Source organism: Euleptes europaea, chromosome 1 (genome assembly GCF_029931775.1).
Source record: "Euleptes europaea isolate rEulEur1 chromosome 1, rEulEur1.hap1, whole genome shotgun sequence".
Taxonomy (NCBI): Eukaryota; Metazoa; Chordata; class Lepidosauria; order Squamata; family Sphaerodactylidae; genus Euleptes; species Euleptes europaea.
The window spans coordinates 84,480,547-84,504,689 of NC_079312.1; the positions used below are offsets into that span (position 1 = coordinate 84,480,547).

The 24,143-nt window shown below is 40.3% G+C and overlaps 1 protein-coding gene across 6 annotated transcripts in view; it reads right to left on the reverse strand.

Moving 5' to 3' along the window:
* The window catches only part of GRIA1 (glutamate ionotropic receptor AMPA type subunit 1), a 255,374-nt gene that overhangs the window by 95,518 nt on the left and 135,713 nt on the right, over positions 1 to 24,143 (reverse strand). For all 6 annotated transcript variants that reach the window (XR_008933972.1, XM_056867275.1, XM_056867273.1 and 3 more), the window contains exon 5: positions 21,928 to 21,981. Coding sequence is in view for 5 of the 6 variants with exons in the window: in XM_056867275.1 (XP_056723253.1) it covers positions 21,928 to 21,981 (54 nt within the window). In the remaining variant the exon portion in view is untranslated. The remainder of the gene's footprint in view (positions 1 to 21,927; positions 21,982 to 24,143) is intronic.

Sequence of the window (24,143 nt, forward strand, 5' to 3'; positions counted from 1 at the left end):
TGTCATTTTCTTAACCTGTAGGGTTTAGCAGCTGATCAGGAAAGGTACAGGGGTGCCGTTAAAGTTGAAAGTTCATTCGTATAGCTGAAGAAATAGTAGATTTATTGCTCTTTTTAATTGCACATAAGTGCCAATTTTAGATTTATAACTTTGCCTTGAGAATTTAACGAATGTTATCAAGGTGTATTCTAAGTTCACCTGTTTATCTCTAGAATCCCTTAGGACACCAATATTTTTTTAAAGATTTAACTTAAGTTTTATTTAATTTGTCCTAAAGTCTGTCAAAAAGCATTGAATAATTCTTTTTAAAAATATTTTATTTTTTACAAATATAAACAGAACATAAAAAAGAGAAAAATTAAAGCCATATCACAGTCAACAATTACAATTACATCAAAGAATATATATATAATAAACATGGTGTCATAAACAATACATAATATATGATATAGCAATAATTATTAGCAGTAAATAGTGATATAATAATTTACATTAAATGGTGATTAACATAATAATATAACTTAGCATAAATTGTAAGAGATTTTATACAATACTTGATAAAAATAGATTTTAAAAAGCTTGCAATAGTGATTATTATTATAAATTTCTAAAAAAATACTTCCTGAATAATAAACATAGAGTTCACATATTAATATGTGCCAGAGAGCCAACGTGGAGGGGTGGTTAAGAGTGGTGGACTCTAATCTGGAGAACCGGGTTGGTTTCCCCACCCCTACACATGAAGCTTTCTGGGTGACCTTGGGCTAGTCACAGTTTCCTCCAAACTTTCTCAATCCAACCTACCTCACAAGGTGTCTGTTGTTGTGATAGGAAGGGAAGTAAATTGTAAGCTAGTTTGAATCTCCTTAAAAAGGTAGAGAAAATTAGGATATAAAAACCAGCTCTTCTTCTCATCTAACCATGATATGTTTAAATTTCCTCCCCTTTTAACAATATATCAAGAGGATTTTTAATAATTCATATGTATTATTACAACAATCTCCTTCTCTGCTCCCCATTTTTTTAGAATAATATAAGTGTTATGCTTTTCATTCATTTTGAAATTCTTTAATTGGTCTTTTATTCACATAATTTGTTCATTTTGTGATTATTGCATATTCAGCTGGTTTGCTTTCCCAGTCCTCTCTTCATGGACACTCTTCCACATTTCCATTTTGCTGCAAATGTTCCTCTGGTCACCGTTATCATATATCTGAACAATTCTTCCAAAATTTTGGAATATTTTTGGTAAAATGCCCAATAACATACTCTTGGCTTCCATAGCAAATTTAATTTTTAACATTTTCTGGATTTCAGCATGTATTTCTTTTCAATCTTTCTTTGTCTTTTTGCATGTTCACCACATATGGTAAAGAGTGCTGTCTACCTCTTTACATTTCCAACATCTCCCTTTATAGTTCTTGTCCATCTTCTCAATATCCTTTGGAGTAGAGTTTCCTATTGTTGGAGAGATATTCCTTCCTCAGGTTTTCCATCCCATACATATTTTAACTTGTTCTGTTTCTATGTCAAATTGAAATAAGAGCTTATACATTTGTCCTAATAATAATTTTTGCTATTTTGCTTTTTCAAATTCAGTCAGCTCCCTTATTATGCCTCTTGCCATCTGAATGTCTTTTTTAAATCTTGAAACTAGTTGAAAATATAGCAGCCATTGTACATTTTGCCTTCTTCCTTCCTCTTTTGCCAATACTTGATTTCTCCTTGAGAGTTTACCGTATTTCCATATGTTATAAAATCATTATTTTTCTCACATTCTTATCATATATAGGGGACATTAATGGGGATATTGGAGGACTAACTCTTCTTTGGGTAGATTCTCAGATTCTGAATAGCCCATCTCTAATAACGTGGCTTCTATTTTACATTGTATTTTAATTTATTTTTTTAGTCCATAGATGATTATGCAAATCTTCTTCATTTCTAATTTGATTCAAACCAAGCCAGCTGCTTGATAATATAATTTAATATTTGGTACTGCTAGTCCTCTTCTCTTTTTCTCATCTTGTAAAACTTTAAATCTGATTGTTGGCTGGATTAAGTGGATTTGACATTAATGTACACCCTGTAGTCCTTCTGATAGCTTCCTCTTCCTGCTTCGTTAAAAACATTAAAATGATTTTACTCTTTTTCCTATTGATTTTATAGCCCAAGAAAGATTCAAAATTTTCAATTTGTTCTATTATTTATTGCATGAACAAGTGGGGGTTTGAGATTATTACCACCACATCAACTTTTCATTTTGATCTCTTCTCCATCCACTCTCAATCCCTTAATTCTAGTCTAATGTGTGATTTTAACCAGCACTTCTAATGTAAGATTAAATAAAAGTAGCTATAATGGACATCCTTGACATGTCCCTTTTCCAATTTGAAATCCATCAGTCAACACTCCATTTATTAAAGGTTTTGCATGCAGTTTTGTATAAATACTCTGTATCCAGTTCATAAACCTTGAGCCACAATTTAAATTTCCAAGTGTCTTGAATAAAAAGGGCCAAGCTATATTGTCAAATGCTTTTTCAGCATCTAGGAACATAAATGTTGCTTTATTCCCCCCCCCCCATGAATTCTATTGAATTAATCACAAAGCGTACATTGCCTTTCATTAATCTCTTTGGTACAAAACTAGTCTGAGCTGTATTAATTAGTTTTGTTATACATTTCCTTAGTCTCTCTGACATTATTGAAATAAAAAGGTTATAGTTCACATTTAATAGTGAAGTAGTCTGTAAGATTGTGGTAGTGTTGGATTATTGCCTTCTTTATGTATTAATGTTATGTAAGCTTCATGCCATGATCAGGGCAATATTTTCTCTATTTCATTCATAACTTTGTGCAGTGGTAGTATTAAGTCTTTTTCCAAACACTTATAATACATTCCTGTAAATGCATCTGGGTCTGGCAGTTATCTTTTTTCAATTTCTTTTAGCTTGTGATATTTCTTGAATCATAATAGTTTGATTCACTATATCCCTATGTTCAGATGTGAACTTCTCAGTATGTATTCTCTTTATATACTCCTCTATTCCTTCTGCTGCTGATGAGTCCTTTTTATAGTTCTACAAAGAAGAGAGCAAACTTTTCTAGTATTTCTTTTTCTACATGAGTAATCCAGTCTCCTTTCTTCACTCCTGTTATCATTCTTCTTTCAGTTTCTTTCCTGAAATAATGCACCAGATATAGGGTTGTCAGCCTCCAGATACTAGCTAGAGATCTCCTGCTATTACAGCTGATCTCCAGCCGATAGGCATCAGTTCACCTGGAGAAAATGGTCACTTTGGCAATTGGACTCTATGTTCATTGAAGTCTCTCCCCTCCCCAAACCCTGCCCTCCTCAGGCTCTGCCCTGAAAACCTCCTGCTGGTGGCGAAGAGGGACCTGGCAACCCTAACCAGACATCTTCCAGGTTTGTTCACATGTTCAAAATGATTCTGTCTTTAAAGTCTTAATTTCTTTGGTATGTCCTCAGTTTCAAGCATATCTAATTGGTTACTGATCATATTATTTAGAGGACAATCATGTGGGAAAGTTAGAAAGATTTATTTATTTTCCTGTCACCTTCTCTGTAAAGAGTTTCACATAAGGACTAATCAGGCTTTCTGCTGGTGGCTTCCAGTGAGATAAGACAAGTGTCCCTCACAGATCCAATATAGATCCAATAGGGATTCTACAGCTGTTTAAGCTAATGAGGAAAATTCTCACAGGGCTGAGTGGTGCAGACCACTAAACTGGGTACAAATTAGATAACATGCCACCCAGAGAGCAGCCTCAAGCAGAAGCACTATATACATTTTCTAAACAAATAACATTAATGAGCATGATAAAGGCCAACCTTAGCACTGGGGTGATGGTTCACATTTCTTCTTAGCAACATTTCTACAGCCTGCATATGTTATCTTCTGGAATAAAAGGCAACACGCATGACTAATGATAATGCGGTGATGAAAATAGAGCTCCTAGCTTCTGACCAGCATGGGTTCTTTGTTTTTTAATTACCTTATTATAGAATAGCTTCTCTAGATTGGACAAGCAGGACATGAAAATGATGACCTTCCTTTGCTATTTGTAACCAGCATCTGGTATTCGGAGATATAATAGCTCTGAATATTCCAAGGCTACCATGGCTACTAGCAGCTGATCAAACTATCTTCCAGAATTTTTCTGCTTCTTTTGTAATAAAAACATGTAGCCTTCTTTTTGCTTGTGGTATGTGGTTTTGCAGTTCAGAAAAATATCTGGGAAAGTAACTTGGAGAGCCAGTTCTGATGCTTTTAATGTATGCTTTCACAGGACTCTTTCACAAATATCATCTGGTGAATACCAAACATATAATCAGAATCTGGTACTGGGAGCTGACTGAAGACATCACAATGGTAAAATAGTCTGAGATAGAATTCCTATACCAGTTTCTATCACTATATATAATACCATGCTAGGATATTGTTTGGCAGCAGAAACTGGACTAATTGGACATCAAGGGGAGAGTCATGGGCAGGGGTGGATTACTGGGAAAGTTCTTGGTGGGCTGGTCTGGAGAGCACTGGTGGCCAGGAGCAAGGTGAGTCCGGTGGCCACAACAGTGCTAACAGCCCTATTGAACCCATTCATCTTGGACATGAACTACAGTGACAATAAGAGCATGTATAGGCTCTCCACAGCCTGAAGAGGCCACTGAGTTCAGCTTGCTGTGGGGCAGTTTAACATTCCATTGTGCTCCTGGGAATGGGAGTTTGTACCATAGAGCCATCTATAGCAGTGCAACCAGAGGAAATCATACTGAATTTGGAGGTCACCCTGGGCAAAAGTCAAGGAAGGGACATCAGAATCACTGAGTGCAGTGAGTGGGTAACTTATGGGCAGCAGCCTGTCATCAGCTGTGGGGCAGTCAGAGGGGCCTCCACACCCTGAGTGAAGACACCACCCGCTCAACTATGGTGGTAATGAATTCAGAGGTGACAACAGAGAGATGGACCCTTCAGAACAGGGCCCAGTGGCAGTCAGCTGTAAGAGGGCCCCTCCCACTGCCATCTACATCTGTGTCTGGGATTGGGTACGATGTCTCCTAAGTCCATGAGACCCACCAGGGAGAGCTCTCACTGCGAGAGGGTGGCAGCATTTTTGCATAGCAAATGGATTTCCCATTTAAACCAATGCAAATGTATATCCGATTGATTTCAAAATATGACTACTGTTAATTTTGCACCTGCTTTTATGCTCCTTTGTGGTGATGTTATCAAATTTCATTCAACAATCTTGGATTATAAATAATATGGGATACCTACACGAACCATATACTGCTGGCTACAAATCTGTGAGCCATACACACTATTCTCTGCTTGCATTCAGGGTGGCACACAGAGGCTATCATGCAGACCCACACATGGGATGGCACCCTTTTGTTTTCCTGCGAATCTCCATCTCTGATTCATAATATTGAGAGCATATTCATTCTAATGCTCATGTTTAGCTATATTCCGAGTGGGAACGCAGCCCTTCCTTCCACTACTATGTCACAGCCATCGGTATTTGGAGAGAAGTTTTAGTGGAGATTGCAAGAGAGGTACATAGTCCACTCACAAGCAGTCCAACCTACAGCAGACAATGTAATTTAGTTGGGTCTCTATTCTGAGGCGTACTGGTGCTAAAACCACTTGCCCAATAATTTGCTAACTTCACTGGAAAATGTCCAGTTCATTCACATACTGTGCACAAACTACATTATAGGAAATGCAGGAAGATTCTTCTACCCTTCTTTGGCCTCCTCTTGCATTGTAAGCATCCTCAGCTATGTTGGTAGAACACATCCAGTGTGGCACCAGCCCAGATACATAATTTGGCTTTTCCAACTGGCCTATTCATCTATAAGGGTGGGAGCCTCTCCCCCCCTCCCTGCTGTTGGTGGATATGAAATTTTCAAGTGTTGGCAGCAAGGCACAGAAATGTGCCCTCATCATTGTGAATGAACTCCTAGTAGGATCCTGCTGTTGTTCTGACAGTTCTTTAACAATTCCTGTCCAGCACAGTCTCAAATACCACCATGTTTACATTGTTTTTCTTGGGGGCAGAACAGTCCCCTAGGCGCCTGTCATAATCCCAAGGATCACTGGTTCCTTTTCCCTCCATTTCACACCCCTTAGTCCCTTAAGGCCTAGCATCAAGCTGTGCAGCTCTTATCTTTCTGAATGAGGGGAAGAGACAGTTTCCTTGGAGTCAGCCTTGGTCCAGCTCTCCTTAATTGTCTGCAGAGGTCTCCTTGCATGCCTTGCTGTATTCCCCTTCCTCCCTCACCATGATGCTGAATTTACTCCTGTCTCAATATTTCAAACTCCCTTCCTCCCTGGGGGAAAAAAATAGACCAAAAGCGACTCACTGAGAAAACAAAGCAGCATAGATTCCCTACTTCTATAAACAAAGTGAAATAAAAATCTCCTATAAACAGTTAATGCATTTGGTTACCTAAAGTGTTTCTACATGGGGGTCCTTCCTCCTTAATCTGTAACTAGATCCTCTCAATTTATTCTAATTATGTGAAATATTGGCATTTTGCATAAAACTTCCCCCCTCCCCAAGCACAGCATTCTGGTTTGGGTCAGATAGGGAGATAGTGCCATAGGTACAATGTTGATGTAGCCCCCTATCACCGTACCAGTAAACACAACAATTTGGAGCTACTTAGCTTGCCCACTAGTTTGTCAAGCTGTTATAGGCCCCCAATTATAACAATTCTATCACAAGCACTCCAGCTAGATGCCCACTTCTGGTTTTCATAGTCTGTACCATCTGTTTCCTGTTTTTCATTGCCTGATGTCTACTGCTGGACTCCTGCTATCTACATTTCTACTTCCCCATGGGCTTTTGTAATCCACATGAGTCATCCCAGACCACTGCTGTTGAGATTCTGTGCTTATTGTCTGCCTCTTCCTTGACTTCTTCTATTACTGAGCGGCAAAATATATATATCTGAAGGAACATCAAGAAAGCATGGGGAGGGGGAAGCAAGTTGCTCAGTGGAGAGAACATGTTTTACTTGGAGAAGGACCCAGGTTCAGTCCCCGGAATCTCCAGTTTAAAAGCATCTCGGGTAGTACACATTGGAAAAGATGTATCTCTGCCAGAGACATTGGAAAACTGCTGCCAGTCTGGGTAAACAATTCTACCCTAGATGGACCAATATGCTGACCTGGTAAAAAACAGCTTCATATGTATACATCAAACTGAATGCTTCCTGAGTGTAGTGGTTAGGGAGACAGATGAGGGTTTCGGAAACTTGCATTCAAGTTTCTAAGCTACCATGAAGCTTGACCTTGGAGTAGGTACTCCTTCTAAGCCTGACCTACCTCACAGGGCTGTTATGAAGAGAGAATGATGTATGCCACTCTGAGCTGCTTGGAGGAAGCATGGGATAAAATGTACTAAATGAATGTCTTGTTCAAACACAGCTTCTTATAGGACATATGTTTCTTTTCTACGGAATTATTGTTTTTAAGATCCAGTCCTACTTGTAAAATACTCCTACTTTCTCTGAACTATAAAGAAACATGAGAAAAGTTGAAAGAGAATGATAAAAATTGAAATCTCACTTGCATTCTTTATCTTCTTTATGATACTCCTTTGAAATAACTGGGATTTAAAGAAATGTATTTTTTAATTGTAGTCTTCTCTGGTTTCTGAAGCCCATATTAAAATCACAGTAATTTTTGTGATATGCATAAAAACACTCCACCTCCACCAGTATGAGTTGTTACTTTGGGCCATATAGAGAAGATAGTTCAAATAGAGGCTGGTCTGAAGCGAAGTTGGGGTAAGCAGTTGGATTTTGGTAACAGTTGTTCCCACTACCAAAATATATCAAAGAAATATATCAAAGGCTAGCTGATAGATAAATTATATAACACTGTAAAACTGAAAGACAGCCGCAGTGGGTCTCAGTGGGAGACAGGGTGGGGCGGGGACATGGGATCGTGGTTGCCATCAGTGATGGCGTGACATCACTTCTGGGAACATCTGGAAATGATGTCAAGCCTCTCTAGGAATGGCTGGAAACGTTATAGCAAAACCATAGGGTTTTTGATGATTCCTAGAGACATGATGTCAACTTTGGGTTTTCCTGCAAGTGATGCCACACTATCACCAATAACATTAAAAACAAACAAACACCCTCTCTCCTGCCAGCCACTGGAGGGCTGTTGATGGACAGAACCTGCTGGGGGCAGGAGATCTCCAAGTCCTAGAAGGCACATGGCAACTATAGCCTCAGTAAGTGTACACATCCATCACATAAGCATACTTTGTCTATCACTTGTTTACACAGCTGGGAACAGGATTACCAATATTTTGATTTCAGGTACCTTAGTCAAGGCCAGGTAGTAGTTAAAGTCTGAGCTAACTGGGCAAGTCAAGGGTGAAACCAGGATAGAATCTGACAGATTGGAGTGGATCCTGGATGAAATTTGGAGAGTAAGAGGCAGGGCAAAATATTTTGGATCAGAGGTCTGTTGCCAGGCAAAATCTGGCAGGATATGAGTAATATATCAGAATTCAGGGGGTCATGCAGAGAAGCCTAGCAGAATCTCTATCAGCCATTCAGAGGCTTATAATGATTATGGGGTAGAACATATTTTTATTGGTTGGATCAATAAAAATTAGAAGCTATGACTGCAGGAAGGTTTCCAGGTAAGCAATATATGTAATACATTTCCCTGACCTGGATAGCCCAGACTAGCCTGAGCTCATCAGATCTTAGAAGCTAAGCAGGCTTGGCCTTAGTTAGTATTTGGATGGGAGACCACCAAGGAAGTCCAGGGTTGCTACGCAGAGGCAGGCAATGTCAAACCACCTCTGAATGTCTCTTGCTTTGAAAACCCCATGAGGGAGTGCCCTAAGTCATCTGTGACTTGACCGCAACAACAAAGAAGTTGTTTCTCACTTTGCTTTTTTTGTACTTGGGCATTGCGATGTTGTTATTTTGTAAATTTCCAGCAACTTCTGGTTGCTTGTGTCGGTCACTTTTAAAAAGAGAAAACTAGGCTTCCTCTCCCAGTTTTAGACCCTAAGAATTGCCACATTAGTTTTCTAAAACCCTGGCTGATCTTTTATGCATAAACCAAGAAATTAATCTATTCTTTTTGCATTTGAGGGAAGGGGAAATAATATTGAAGGTTATGGATTTATGAATCTGAGTAGTGCTTTCTGTTTTATATTTGTACTCAACTGTGGTTATCCTAGTATAAAATATATGCACCTTCCATCAGTGGAAAATAGCGCACAGTCATTTCAGTCATTGTTTCTCTCAACACAATAGATGGAAGCAGCTGCCTGGTCCTTTATCAGTCACTGCATCAGTGTAATATTTCTTTGAGAAAGCTAGCAATTTAAACATGCAGTTGTACTTTTTCTTCCTTGAAACCATTGATTTTCTTCTTGTCTGCATATGAATGTCTGTCACTCCTTTCTATTTCCCACTCTGGTTTCCATACCAGCTACAAAAGGGAATTCCTCAAATTTTAGTGCCACCAAAATATACGGTGACAGTTTAATAAAGTCTTTTCAAGCAGTACATCATATTTAGGTGTGCCATAAACTTTTTATTGGTACACGTCTGCCTTTACAAATGATAGGGGCATGATTCATTTAAGCAGAACATTCCAACAGCATGTCAATAAATCTGTATCTTACACTTCATAGATGTTTACTGAGCATAACCACATAATGACACAAAAGATATCAATGTGCAGAGTCCCAGAGGCCTTCTGATTAATTATACCCCTTTCTCTAGAGGACTGAGCAAGGTGGCTCAAGGTTTGAGAGCCAACCGCTGTGACTCAGGTTAAGTTTTCTGAATGTAATATTGTTAGTACCTGCCAATGTTGGTGCCAGTTGTCCCTTTGCCAACCAGTAGCCCTTTTCAGACATTCTAAGAGGCTAGAATGCACAAACACATGACTGGGATTATTATGGCAGGCTCCCCATCCCAAAAATGTATGCTTAGAGACTATGAACACGATATGGTCACACATACAGCTCTGTTTACATGATAAGGCTCCATGCTTTTTCATGGAGACAGCCTCACTTGTACGTATGAAGGCACAATACATATGTTCCAATCAGCATTCATGGGCTGAAGACAAAGGGTGCCACCATGATTCCACTCCTCCTTCTGGGCATTCATACTTTGGCCTCAATTGCACTTAAGCAGGACTCGCATATGTTGCAGTAAACATTAGAATTTTGCCCACAAGCAATCCAAAGTCTACACTAAGAAAATCTAAGTTCTACAATTTATATACACACTATATTTAAACTAGTTTGCATAATTTATTCTGCATAATGTATTGAAAAAGGTTATATGTGTGACAGGAAAGTCTACACACACACACACAAACACACATACAAACAAGAGATCGTACTCAGCAACCCTGATTTTTCAGAGATTTCATTAAATGTTGATGCTCAGTCACTATATCTTTAAGCCATAAGAACTAGAAAGCTACCTTTTTGTTCTAAATAAGAAAGAAAAAGAATGCTGGGAAATGGAGAATCTCAGAAAGCAGGCCTGATACTCCATTGTGTTTTCCCTCCTACATTCTGGCACACCTGAAACATACACACTTCCCTCCAAATTTTTTCTCTCAAATGAGGTCTTTTAGAAGCACAGCTGAACATAAGAGAGAAAAAGGAATATGCTGAAGGCATTTGGATGAGTGTACAGCCAATCAAAGCTGAAGCTGCTATGGTTTGAAATGCAGCAGAGAGGGTAGCAAGCTGAATGCCAAGATAATGAAAGGCAAAGCAGGCCATGATTGAATCCAAGATCAAATGGCGGCACAACATGACACAGTGAAGTCAACTGTGTGTTTGTGGGAATTGTGCCTTTTGTAAGTACAACAGTGCTTTGGGTTCTTTTGCTTCATAAGGTTTGTGAGAGTTTGTCAAATCCTATAAAGGGCTGGCATGTTTATGTCACAAGGAAAAAGACAGGAAAGCACACACACAACACAACACAACACAACACAAGCCTTTATTGGCATATAAAAAGGAAGAACATACATTTGGATAAAACCGAGTACAAATAAATAAAATTGGATAAAACCATCCCAAATCAGCCATTAAGGAAAGCTACACACCATTCATGATACCTGATTGCTAGCTGTAAGAACCTTGCCACTGATTCAATTATTTTTGGGTTTTGTGTGGTCATAAGACAGGATGTCCTTATTTCACCAGAGAGCCATTCCCTGTTTGCGAGCAGAGGGTCAATGAATTGGGATCAGCTACAAACATAAAAGCAACAATTGAAAAGGACATGTACAAGGGATTCAATTTCACCATTCCCACAGGGGCAAACTCTGTCCGCAAATGGGATTTTATTAAATCTTCCATATAGCAAGGCGGAGGGTAGTGCATTTAGCCTGGCAAGAATATATGCTCTATGCTGTTGTGGTGCAGTTAGACACGTAAGGTATAGTGCTATATGTTGTCTATTTGGCCAAGGCCCCCAACTCAAGGGGAAACATCTACTACTTGCATGGCTTCTAAGTTCCTGCAGTTCTATGTCTAAAAGTCTACATCTGATCACATCAAACACTGACTTTTCTGTGAGGCAATACAGGGAATCTAAAGAAATCCCAATTGATCTATTTTTTCCCTCAATATGTCTTATCCATATGGATGACTGAGATTCATTTAGCATATGAGCGATAAAACTATTTAGATCAGCCTTGAAATGTCACTGAAGCCAAAATTTGATTGTTACCAGCCAAGCTCTAGTGTCCATAAGTCTTTGATTTGTTTCTTGACACAAGGCTGCATAAGAAATACATTTTGGTGTTCCAAGAATTTTACATAAGAATTTAGATTGTATTCTTTCAACATCCTGATTTAAGGCATGTTAATGAAAGTAAATGAAAGGAAAGTTAAAGTGAGGAACTAATAAATAAAAAGATGGAAATAATAAAGCACCTAGCAATTTAACAATAGAACAAACCCCTTCTAACCATCCTGTGAGACATTTTAACACTTTACTTCAAATGCTAAAATTTCCCATAGTCATGATTATGCCTACATATTCCTTCTTTATGTATTTATCATAAATCTTCTAAAGCAGACCTTTACTAGAGGAATCTCAGAAAAAAGGCTCACTCAAGATGTAAATTATCCCTAACATTTCGTCTTTCCTAGCAAGATTTTTAGTCACCAATTTTCTTCTGCTCAGCAGAGGACTGGTACTTTCCCCCATAACTCAGAATATATCTCAGCTAAATCACTGACATCAGATAACAAGAGAAAAGAAATGGAGATTATGGGAAATTGTATCAATCACAATGAAAATGGAGCCATAAAGTTTCTAAGCTTCCTGTTCTGATAATGCTTGTTGTGGTCCTCCTTGTGTTCTTTACTTTAAAAGCACAGTGTGGAGCATTTTAGAAGATTCATAGAAGTTCATTTTTTAATTCCTTTTGATAACTTCCCGAAAGATCTCTTTAAAAACAGAATCACAAATCATTTTTGATTGAGTAATCCAGCAAAAGTCACAGACTTCTGTATTCTAGGATTTATACTCACAGCAGCTAAATTTACCAACTGAGGGCAGTTTCATACACATTATTTTTGATGAAGTGTGCAGATAAAAATATAATTTATGCGCATAGCTTGCATGGGCAAGTGGGTGTTAATTTAAACTATGAACATATAAACTGCCAAACTCATTTTCTAACTTAAAGTATATTCCATGACCCTGTCAGTCAATTTTTGGTGACAAGTAACAGCCCAATCTTGAGGGCCGCTATAGTGGTGGCAGCCAGCTGCTAACATAATGACAGTGCTGGTCTGATCCCTATGGACATTCCATAGGGGAACAAACAACACACACCTCTCTGCAAGGCACAGATCACATAGCAAGCAGACTAGAATCTACAGCAACCCCAGTAAGACCCAACAATCAGGCATAAGGGTGCCAATCTCCAGGTGGTAGATGGAGATCTCCTGTGATTACAACTGATCTCCAGGCAACAGAGAACAGTTCACCTGGAGGAAAGGACCACTTTGGAAGGTATACTTTATGGCATTATACCCCACTGAAGTTCCTCCCCTCCCCAAACCTCACCCCTCCTCAGGCTCCACCCCCAAAATCTCCAGCTATTTCCCAAACCAGAGCTGGCAACCCTAATGAGTGGGAAGGATGTGGGGACTGCAGAGAGCTGGCCAAGGCAGTCTGTCGCAGCCCTCTGAAGAGGTGAGCTTCTATGCCTAAAGTTCATAGTGAACTATGTGTCATTAATTGTGAAGGTGCCACTGGACTTGTTTTTCTGGGGGGCATTCCCAGCCTGAAGTGGTTAGGGAACTGACTAACTCCTGCCGTGCTCCTTGGTCTGCCTCTTTCCCTGCTGGCACAGAGGGTTGTGCTGGTGATGCTCTGGCAGCTGAGCTGGCAGCTGGCTGTGGCAGAGCTGCAGTGGGGTGCTATACCAGCATATTGCCACCATGTGCCCGTGTGTCTCTGAGATATGTCAACATAGCAACTGGTTAGCTCCCTGAGTGCTTTTGGTGTGCGTATGTGAAGGGTTTGTACCCAGGTAACCAAGTCTATCGTACATATAAAACAGAACATTCAAAAATTGGAACATACAAAATAGGGATCCTGGGGAGAGATGTCTGTCGAAGTCATGTGTGTCTCACAGTAAAGACATGCTCTATATCCTATACAGAAAACACCTTAGAAATACAGTTAATCTATTTCCTCATTAATTCCTTAGCTAAACAGGTCATGGAGCTCTTAGAATCAGCCAATTTTTTTCCTGTGAGCATGAAAAAAGAATTTGTCATTTCATTGCAGAGAATAGCCATTTTGTTGGAAAAACTGTTCCTGGTGTTTTCCATGAAAACATCAGTTTATGTGTGCTGTTGACTGTAAAAAATAAAGTACTCGTTTGCTTACAGCTAGAGCTGTGAAAATTGCTGTTTAGTCACGAAAATGAACTCTTTCAGCTGCTGCTGATAAATTCAGCGCAACCAACGTATTAAGGCAAAGAAAGGCAGGTGTTTCTGCCACCTCTTTCCCCACAGTTTCACCTCTACCCTGTGCCCCTCTTCTGTTTAGTAGGCATACATCATTTTCATCCTCAAAGGTGTCTAGAGCAGGAAAAGTGTATGCTTTGAAGCAGTCCTGGTCTTGACCCACCTTTGGGGCCATGGTGAACATCATTAAAATGAAATCAATGCTTTGAAAACATCCCTTGGTCCACAACATGAAAAATTTATTTTTTTGTGCATGTATGCAGGGATTTTTAAAGGGGTGTAATACATGTACTACCAATCTGGTGGACATGAAAAACATTTAAATTGTCTTGTGTGGAAGAGCTGTTACATCATCTGGGGTGGTGTGTATGTGTGGCCATGTTAGCCTGCTTCAGCCAAAATAATAAAGATTTCTCATGACACCTTAAAGATGACTAGTTCCCATCTTGTGAGGGAGCTGTTTTTAGGCACCTCACTTATTTTCAAAGGCTATTGGCCAAACAGAGGGTCATTAGAATGGGCTGCCTAAGGACCATACACCCCTGTGCCCCAGCCTTTGCTAGCAGAGATGCTTCATCATCCCTTCCTTTAGATATAATATGGGATTAGCTGGTTGCTTCAGCACTGAGCAGGATTTTGGGGGGTGAATCTGTGATTGGTCATGGGATAATCCTTCTTCATCCGCTTCATATTGTCTGGGGTGAGAGTTTTTTTTTTTAAATAGGTCTGTTCAGATTAAACTGACCCGGCTGTAACTAAAGTGGCAGGTTTAGTGCAGGCTAACTTCTAATTAGATCAGCAAACATCCTGAAGTATCTCAGGGCAGGGAGAAGTAATTATATCAGACACTTCAGGCAATCCAATTCAATAGCCTGGGGAGAGAATTCTCTCAGTGCTGGTTGTCAGTGCCTGATCCCTCATGCTGACTGGTGTAAGGGAATGGTCTTGATGGCCAATATTGGTATAATCTATTGCACAGGTGCGGATAAGCAAAGAGTGGCTAATTTTATCACTTGAAGACAGGGTGGGATTGCCCAAACACTTGCAAATCCATATGGTAGCCTCTTAGGGTGCCCACATTAATGAGGTGTGGTGGTGTAGTGGTTAAGAGCGGTGGTTTGGAGCGGTGGATTCTAATCTGGAGAACAGGGTTTGATTCCCTACTCCTCCACATGAGTAGCGGATGCTAATTTGGTGAACTGGGTTGGTTTCCCCGGGTGAACTGGGTTGGTTTTCTCCTACACATGACGCCAGCTGGATGACCTTGGGCTAGTTACAGGTCTCTTAGAGCTCTCTCAGCCCTACCTACTTCACAAGGTTCTTGTTGAGGGAAGGGGAAGGAAAGGTGATTGTAAGCTGGTTTGATTTTTCCTTAAGTGGTAGAGAAATTTGGCATATAAAAACAAACACTTCTTTACCTATTGCAGTTAAAAATTAAAATTAAAAATTAACAAAGCCTTAATTTACTCAAATTCTGGTGTGTGTGTGTGTTCTTTTGGGCAGGGGTGAGGGTCCAAGAATGCATTTAACATTGTTTTTTTGGGTCGACAAGCCTCTAATTGCCACATTGCCAATAAGGTAGGCCTAGGACTACTTTTGCTGCTGGTAAGTCCCCTGCTGGCCAGCTAATTGGCATTGGAGGGAGACTCCATCCCCAAATCTACAGGAGCTTCTAAGCTGGCAACCCTACCCCCTCAACCCCCACTGGTGGCCAGGAGGGATCTGGCTACGGTTGTCAACCTCCAGGTACTAGCTGGAGATCTGATATTACAACTGATCTCCAGCCAATAGAGATCAATTAACCTGGAGAAAATGGCCGCTTTGGCAATTGGACTCTATGACATTGAAGTCCATCCCCTCCCCAAACCCCACCCTCTTCAGGCTCTGCCCCCAAAACCTCCCATCGGTGGCGAAGAGGGACCTCGGAACCCTAGATCTGGCAACCCTAGCATGGAAGAAAATACTGTGTGAAAGAAACATAAGATCGTTAAACACATAGTTTGTTCTCTTCAGTACTAGCGCTGGGAAATGTTGTAGTTTGAACCTAGGGTTGACAACTCTAGGTTGAGAAAGTCCTGGAGATCTGGAGGTGGAGCCTGGCCGGGCAGGGTTTTAGGGAGGGATGGGACTTCAGTGTGGTATAATGCCATAAAGCCCACCTTGAAAGCAGCCATTTTTTCCAGGGAAGCCAATATCTGTTGTCTGTATATCAGTAGTAATTCTGGAAGAATTATTCATGGCTATTAGTTAGAATGGATACTAGTCATGCTGCATACCTATTCTCTCTAGTATCAGAGGAGTATGCCTATTATACTGGGTGCGGTGGAACACAGGCAGGATGGTGCTGCTGCAATCGTCTTGTTTGTGGGCTTCCTAGAGGCACCTGGTTGGCCACTGTGTGAACAGACTGCTGGACTTGATGGGCCTTGGTCTGATCCAGCAGGGCCTTTCTTAGGTTCTTATGTAAGACTGCCAGACCCCACCTGGAAGTTGGCAACCCCAATTAAACCTGACCAGCTCTCCCTTCGAATACCACATAGAAGCTGCTGGACACAGTTTGCATATGGTAGCTTCTCAACTGTTTGTGGTGACCTGGAAAGAAACTAGGCAACGCACAGCAACTGACTTGGACAACATGTGCATTGAAATAAGTTCACTGTATGGACAAGTGGTAGCTATATCATGAGAAGCATCATTAATTAAAAACAATTCAGTGATCCAGTACAATGATAACTTCTTTCCAAAACATAAGTCAGTTTTCCCTCAGCATTCTGGAGTGCTTAATTCTTATTATTTTGTATTTACTGACTCTGGAAACACAAGGTCCATACTATTCAGTAATAAGGCAATTCTGTGATCACTTTTGCCTTGTAAATTATAGCATAATTAGAATTAGATGGAGGGAAATGGTGATTGAGGTTTGATACATTGATAGTGTTGCATTTAATTAGTGAATCCCATATGTTTAGATTCTCAATGCAGAGCTACAGGAAAAGAAGATAACACAATATTGTTAGGACTGCTTGCAGAGAGATGAGATGCAAACTGTGGAAGCAGAAAGCAGATCCATTCCTACCAAAAGAAAGATCCCTGATTTTCACCAGTCTCTCCCACCTTTCTGGACTACATCTCTTTCCATTCTTTGAGGTCCTCTGACTGCCCTCATGGGGCAGTTTTCTGAGTGTGCAATGAAGTTAAGTGGGAAGGGTGAGATGCGAAAGCCCCGTTCTGCAAGCTGAACTTTGTTCATAGTAGAAAAATTACAGTACAGGCATACCTCTGAGATATTGCAGGTTTGGTTCTAGACCACTGCAATAAAGCAAATATTGCAATAAAGGGAGTCATGCAAATATTTTGGTTTCCCAGTGCATATAAAAGTTATACTGTAGTCTATTAAGTGTGCAATAGCATTATGTCTAAAAAAAAACCAATGTACACACCTTAATTAAAAATATTTTATTGCTAAAAAATGCTAACCATCATCTGAGCCTTTAGTGAGTCATAATCTTTTTGCTGATGAAGGGTCTTGCCTTGAAGTTGATGGCTGCTAACTGTAAAAAATGCAGTATGTGCAAATCACAATAAAGCAAAGCACAATAAAACGAGGTATGCCTGTACCTCCTTAGACACTTGGAACTTTCTTTGTTTTTCTGCCCCTCGCCCTTGTAGCAGCTGTGCCACAAATGGAAAATGCTCCGTTAGCTGTTCACCCAGCATTGAACCTTCTGAAATTTTAGCATCAGGTGAAAACGTAGCTGTTTTTTCAGGTTTTTAACATAATTTTTTTGGTGCTTTTTTATACAATAGTTTTAAACAGCTTTTGTTAAATATGATTTTAGGTTTTTGTTAAAGGTGCTTTTAGATTTTCTTGCTGGTTTCAATACTTTGTTTTTGAATATTATTATTATTTCAATTTACTATTTCAATTTAGCTTTCTATTTCTTTTTGTAAGCTGCTCCCAAAACATATTTGGTTGAGATATGAGGTATAAATGCTTAAAGTAGATTAATAAATAAATGACTGCTGTGAAGGAAAGTGGGGCAGATCCTTGTTAATGCTTTTTTGAAGACTCTTAGATCACATAAAACAGTTTGGACTTGTTCATTGCATTTTTTTTAATTACTTTTAGGGATGCCAGCCTCCTGGCGGGACCTGGGATCCCCTCGAATTACAACTCATCTTCAGATTTCAGAGATCAATTCCGCTGGAGAAAATTGATGCTTTGGAGCGTGGTCTCTGGCATTGCACCCCACTGAGGTTCCTGTCTCCCCAGGCTCCATTCCCAGATCTCCAGGAGTTTCCCAACCTGGATCAGTAGGGTTGCCAGGTCCCCCCTCTTGATCAGCAGGAGGTTTTAGGTGGCTGGGCTGGGGCAGCTGCATGAGTGCGCGTCCGCAAGCATGCGTAGATGTCACTTCTGGTTTAACTTCCAGGAGCACCGCATCACCACAGCCAATTTAACATCATGAGCACACGAAGATGTCATTTCCGGTTTTACTTCCAGAAGCGCTGCATCACTGTGGCTGATTTAACAAATTTTGAGGGTTTGAGTGCTAAATCAGCCGCAGCAATGCAGCACTTCCAGAAGTAAAACAGGAAGTGACATTATTGCATGTGCGCAGCCACATGTGCACACACTTGACCTCCAGAGTGGCTGGGCAGATTGGTGGGCAATTGCCTTCCAAAACCACCCACCTGGCAACCCTATGGATCAGGCCACCCTATCCCCATCTCCCACCAGTGGCCGGGGCGACCTGGCAACTAGGGCTGTTGAAAAAACAAATTAGGTAAAATTCAGATCCGGCAAAAATTCGGCCCATTTTTATTCAGGAAATGCCAAAGTCTGAACTCCCCCGATTCGGATCCGTGGAATTCTGCATGAAATTCGAAGTTTACGGATAAATTAGGCCATTTAAAGCCATTAGAAACACATTTGCACATTTCCGCGGCTCCGGGGAGCATGTTTGGAGGTAGAGGTCCCAAACTTTCAGTGTTGCTTGAGGGGACCCTTCTTACAAGAACCCCCAAGTTTTGTGAAGATTGAGTCAGGGGGTCCAGAGTTATGGGGTCTGGAAGTGGTCTCCCCATCCGCCCATTGGAATAAAGCCATTTAAAGCACATTCACGGCTTTCTGTGGCTCCGGGGGGGGGGGGCATTTTTGGAGATAGAGGTCCCAAACTTTCAGTGTAGCTTGAGGGGACCCTTCTTGCAAGAACCCCCAAGTTTTGTGAAGATTGGTTCAGGGGGTCCCAAGTTATATTATATTAAAAATGAAGAAATGTTGCCACCAATGGAGGAGTATATTAATTCATAGTATGCACTACAGGCAGTTTGTCCCAGTAATGGGCCATAAATTTAAAGTTGCATGATGAACGTCTTCTTTCAATCTTGTCTGTGTGTCTCTGTGACTGTATTTATAACCTCATTTGGAGATAATGTCAAAAGTCTAATTTTGAGGCCCTCTGTGAATGTGAGGCCTGGGCCAAATGGTTTTTCTGTTACCCCTCTTGATAGGCCCTGCATATGAGTAAACATAAAACACTCACCAAAGAACACCCAGTGTTTGTCATGTGACTCAGAAATTAGAGAAATTACATTCATATGAAGGTGAGAAAAGTCTCTCACGCACATAATGTGCATAGAGCTCTCTCTGTGAACAGGGCACCTGCTTTTTCAAGGTTCCTGATCATGAGGAGAGGTACCTACACATTACACTTGTACACATCTTCAAGTGAACATGGAACTTGTCTCCATGATTCCGTTTCTCCCCCGTGTACTGTCTGTGTGCAAAGTTGTGTGAAAAGGGCTCATCTCTTTCCTAAACCTGATATCTCTATAAAAGCAGCATAGCATGTGGTTCTTAACATATTGCTCATATGCTGCCCTAATTTTCATCGAGCACAGGGGAGAAAAACAAAGTCTCGCCTCTCTTTCTTGAGCCCTCTAGGACTTTAATAAGGGGATGTTTACTACTGAGTCAGATGGTAACTAGAATATTATAGTTGACTGAAGTCCCCAATCTGTTCTGCTGCTGAGAGGACTCCTGGGATTGTTAATGGGACATGGAACACTTCACTTTTGGTACACTGACTGAAAAGTAGTGCAATTTAGTAAAGAGGAAAAGTCATTACTGCCACTTTATAGCTGTGTGGTGGCCTAGATTAAATGGGTTTGAAAGTACGGACATATTGAAGCCATGTGGCCATGACATGCACAAAACAAACCTTTAAACAGTCACTGGCAGTCTCACCAAGGAACCAAAAGACTGAACATTTCTAGAGAACAAACAGTCTTCTTCCTGGGACCTGTCAAATGCATTTCATCCACGTTCATAAACAAATCTGGCATAATTTGCATGTGAGCGCCTGCGTCTGAATATTAGCTGTACTGGAATGTTGAAATGAAATTTGAATAGATTTAAATTCTCACACATATATATTGGAAACTGAACACAGTCACAGCTGTGCAGTGCAACCTGTAGGGTTACCAACTCCAGGTGGTGGCTGGAGATCTCCCGCTATTACAACTGATCTCCAGGTGACAGCGATCAGTTCCCCTGGAGAAAATGGCAGATTTGGCACTTGGACTCTATGGCATTGAAGTCCCTCCCCTCTGCAAGCCGCAACCTCCTCAGGCTCCACCCCCAAAATCTCCAGGTATTTCCCAACCTGGAGCTGGCAACCCAATCTGGCTGGTCACCTTCTTGTGTCCTTTTTTGGACAGGTGACGGCCCTGCAGGATTGTCAGAATTTACAGATAGGGATCTCGGTAGAGGGTAGCAGTTTCCCGAGGATGTTCTACTACACAAAAACACAGAAGCTCAGGGCTGATTCATACGTTTTAAAGTTCTTGTGGCAGTCACATGGCAATCATGAGGACTTTAGATCAGGCATGTGTCTAGAGTACTGTGTTAGGAACTCAATTTCCCAGGTATGCAAGGACCCAGTTTGGACAGGGAACATGGCATGGAGGGAGAAAGGGCTTAAGTTCCCCCCTCACTATTTCCCTGCCTGAAATGACCCCAGAGAGTTACTATTTGCCCTGTTGAAGAGACTGATAGATAAACATAAGATTCCCCAAAGGGGCAAACAGTGGCTCCCTGGAAGCATTTCAGGTTGGGGAAATGGTATACAGAGGGATGCTTAAACTCATTCCTCTCATGCACCCCGATTTGAATTGGACTCACACAAGCATGGGAATTGAGTTCCTAGAATGGAACTCCAAGTATACGTCTGTTGACAGTCCATGTTTCTGCCACAAGGATTTTGTAATGTCTGAATTGGTCAGTTAGTTACATTGTTTGGGTAACAAGAGCCAATGGGAATAAGAACAAATTAATCACTGCCAATCATTCCATTCACTCCCCTGTGTTCAGTGTAAATTGCTTATAAAACCGGAAACCTTTCTCCACGCTGTTGAAGTTTGGTTGCGAGGAACCTTTAAGTATAAAGACTGTGCTCTCTGATAATATTATTCCAACTAGATGGAAAACAAAAATACAGCTGAAAATGTATCCCACTGAAACCAATGGAAATAAAGCCTGATGATGCAGCCACATATAACAACAGATATAACAAAAACTCTTTTGAAATGAAAATAAACCTGAAAATTAAAACAAAAAATATGTATATCTCTAGCAATGAGTCTGGCTTTACACTGCACTAAAAAGCCAGTTGCTTTCAAGTCATGAAGCAATATGCATATCATTATGAGCCATTATGTGCAATGGATGAAAAAACTCTTGCCCCACCAAAAGCCATTATGAATATGGAAAACCACCTTGAAGATCTTATAGTTTCTTACACAGTTGGTAAATATTCAACAAATTTAAAAAGACACTTGTTAAAAATGTATATTACAGGTAATGAGAAACAAACAAGATCTGACTTACCAATGTTGCTAGAATATAGTGATATCCTATCCCATTTTTCCCAAGCTTGATGACCTGCAATGGTGAAACAGAAAACACTCTCTTCAACACCATTTGTAGATAAACGAAGAGAAGTTTGGTGAAACACAAAACACTCTCTTCAACACCATTTATAGATAAACAAAGAGACTTTTGTAATTAATGTTCCACCCCTGTAATTATTTTAACCTAGCTATGCTATAAATAAGATTATTTGCATAAGGAGCTACTTTACAAAATTCCCAGATTCGAGCTACAACTAAATCTCTGAGACATGGGGTTACAGTTGCTGTGCAATCAGAATGGGGAAGGAAGAAACTGCAAAATGAGTTCAGTAAGCATATCCCAAAAGTAAGATGAAAACCCATAATATCTGAGACTCATCAGCCACGTATCATAAACGTTTGGAGATTTATTTGTTCTCGCTCTCATGAGCAAAGGAGATAATGCTCATTACCACTGATAGGAAGAGTGCTGCCACATCTCCTAGGCTGCACATTACATAAATGTAGGGAAAGCAAAGGGCCAAGTGACTTGCCCTTTTGTATCCAAACTTTGCTGTAGTACCCAAGGGGAGATTTACAAATCTCACCTGAAGGGACCTCTGAACATCTGGAATCCTTTAGAACTTACAGAACTCACAGAGGAAAAGAAGTATGGGCAGAAATACAGAAACGAAAAAAAAAAAAAACCAGAAAAATAAATAATTTGTACTTGGAATACAACAGCATAACAATATAAAAGCAGAACATCAGGATGCATCAAGTCCTGCATTCTGGGAGGCCTCTGAGAACTCACAAGCAAGGCATGACTATCTCCTGTTGTTTATCTTGGTATTCAGAGGAATAGGGCTTTTGAACCTATAGGTTTCATTTAACTGTAATGGCTAATGAATGGTTATTCTTTATTAACTGTCTGGAACTGTCTGTTTTCTAACCACTCTGTTATGGACCATGTAAAAGAATAAGTTTTTGAGGTTTTTTCCAATGTATAAGATGTTTTTGTTTCATACTAGGATATCATACGAGAAACTATTTAAAGCTTACCTTATAACATGCTCAGACTGTTCATTTATACATTTTATGTGTTTTTTTAAAAAAAATTTTAAAGCAATAATATTTTTACAGTTCTGTTATACATAGGGTTGCCAGATCTGGGTTGGGAAATACCTGGATAGTTTATGTGTGAAGCCTGAGGAGGGCAGGGTTTGGAGAGGGGAGGGACTTCAATGCCATAAAGTCCAATTGCCAAAGTGGCCATTTGCTCCGAGGGAACTGATGTCACCTGGAGATGTTGTAATAGCAGGAGATCTCCAGCTACCACCTGGAGGCTGCCAACTCTACTTATACATTTTAATGAATGTATCATTGTATTTTGTATGAGATCCCCTGATGAAGCAAATTGCAAAATGCGTAGGGAACTAGAAGAGCTAAATAAACTCTCAACCTTGCACCTTGCTCTCCTTTATCTTTTCCTGCCCACTGGCGAGGAATTTTTTCCTGAATGTCAGGATGCCGAGGGGCATCAACCAAGGCTATTAGATCATGCTAGCACAAATATACTGAGTGTTGTAACCTTAGAAGTGGGATGCATTTCAAGACATTAACCACACTTGCTATTGAGCCTCTGCTGGACTAGCTCAGCTGCAGTCTGCAGGAAATATATTACAATTCTATAATGTGATGACAATACTCAACATTTATTATGCATTAGATTTGTAATATCTAAAGTAGTCTACCAAACGGAATAAAGGTCAAACACATAGTCTTCTGTGATGGATAAGGCTACATTTAACTCTGCACAAGGTCTTGAGAACAAATGTTGCCCTAGAGCCCTCCTATCTAACTAGTGGTAGGAGTCTGTTTATATATGATGCTCCTATATAAAGAACATTTAGTGCTGTCTGAGCATTCTTTCCTTGTCATCACCACAACCTTTGGAGGGTAGTTTTACTGCTTCATCAATATAAATGGTGAATGGCCCATAATGCTTTCATTCTTCTTTCTCAATAGTACGCTCCTATTGATGTTGTGGAATTGAAAAAACCTCACCTAAAGGGCAAATTTAGTTGTACTTTTTATTGGCTTTGGGTTTCCATCCATTTGTTTTGGGCAGGATAATAAAAAGGTTGTGTCATGGTCCCACCAAACATCCCTGAACCCCAAACTCCTATGTTAATACCTATTTTGGAATGAAAA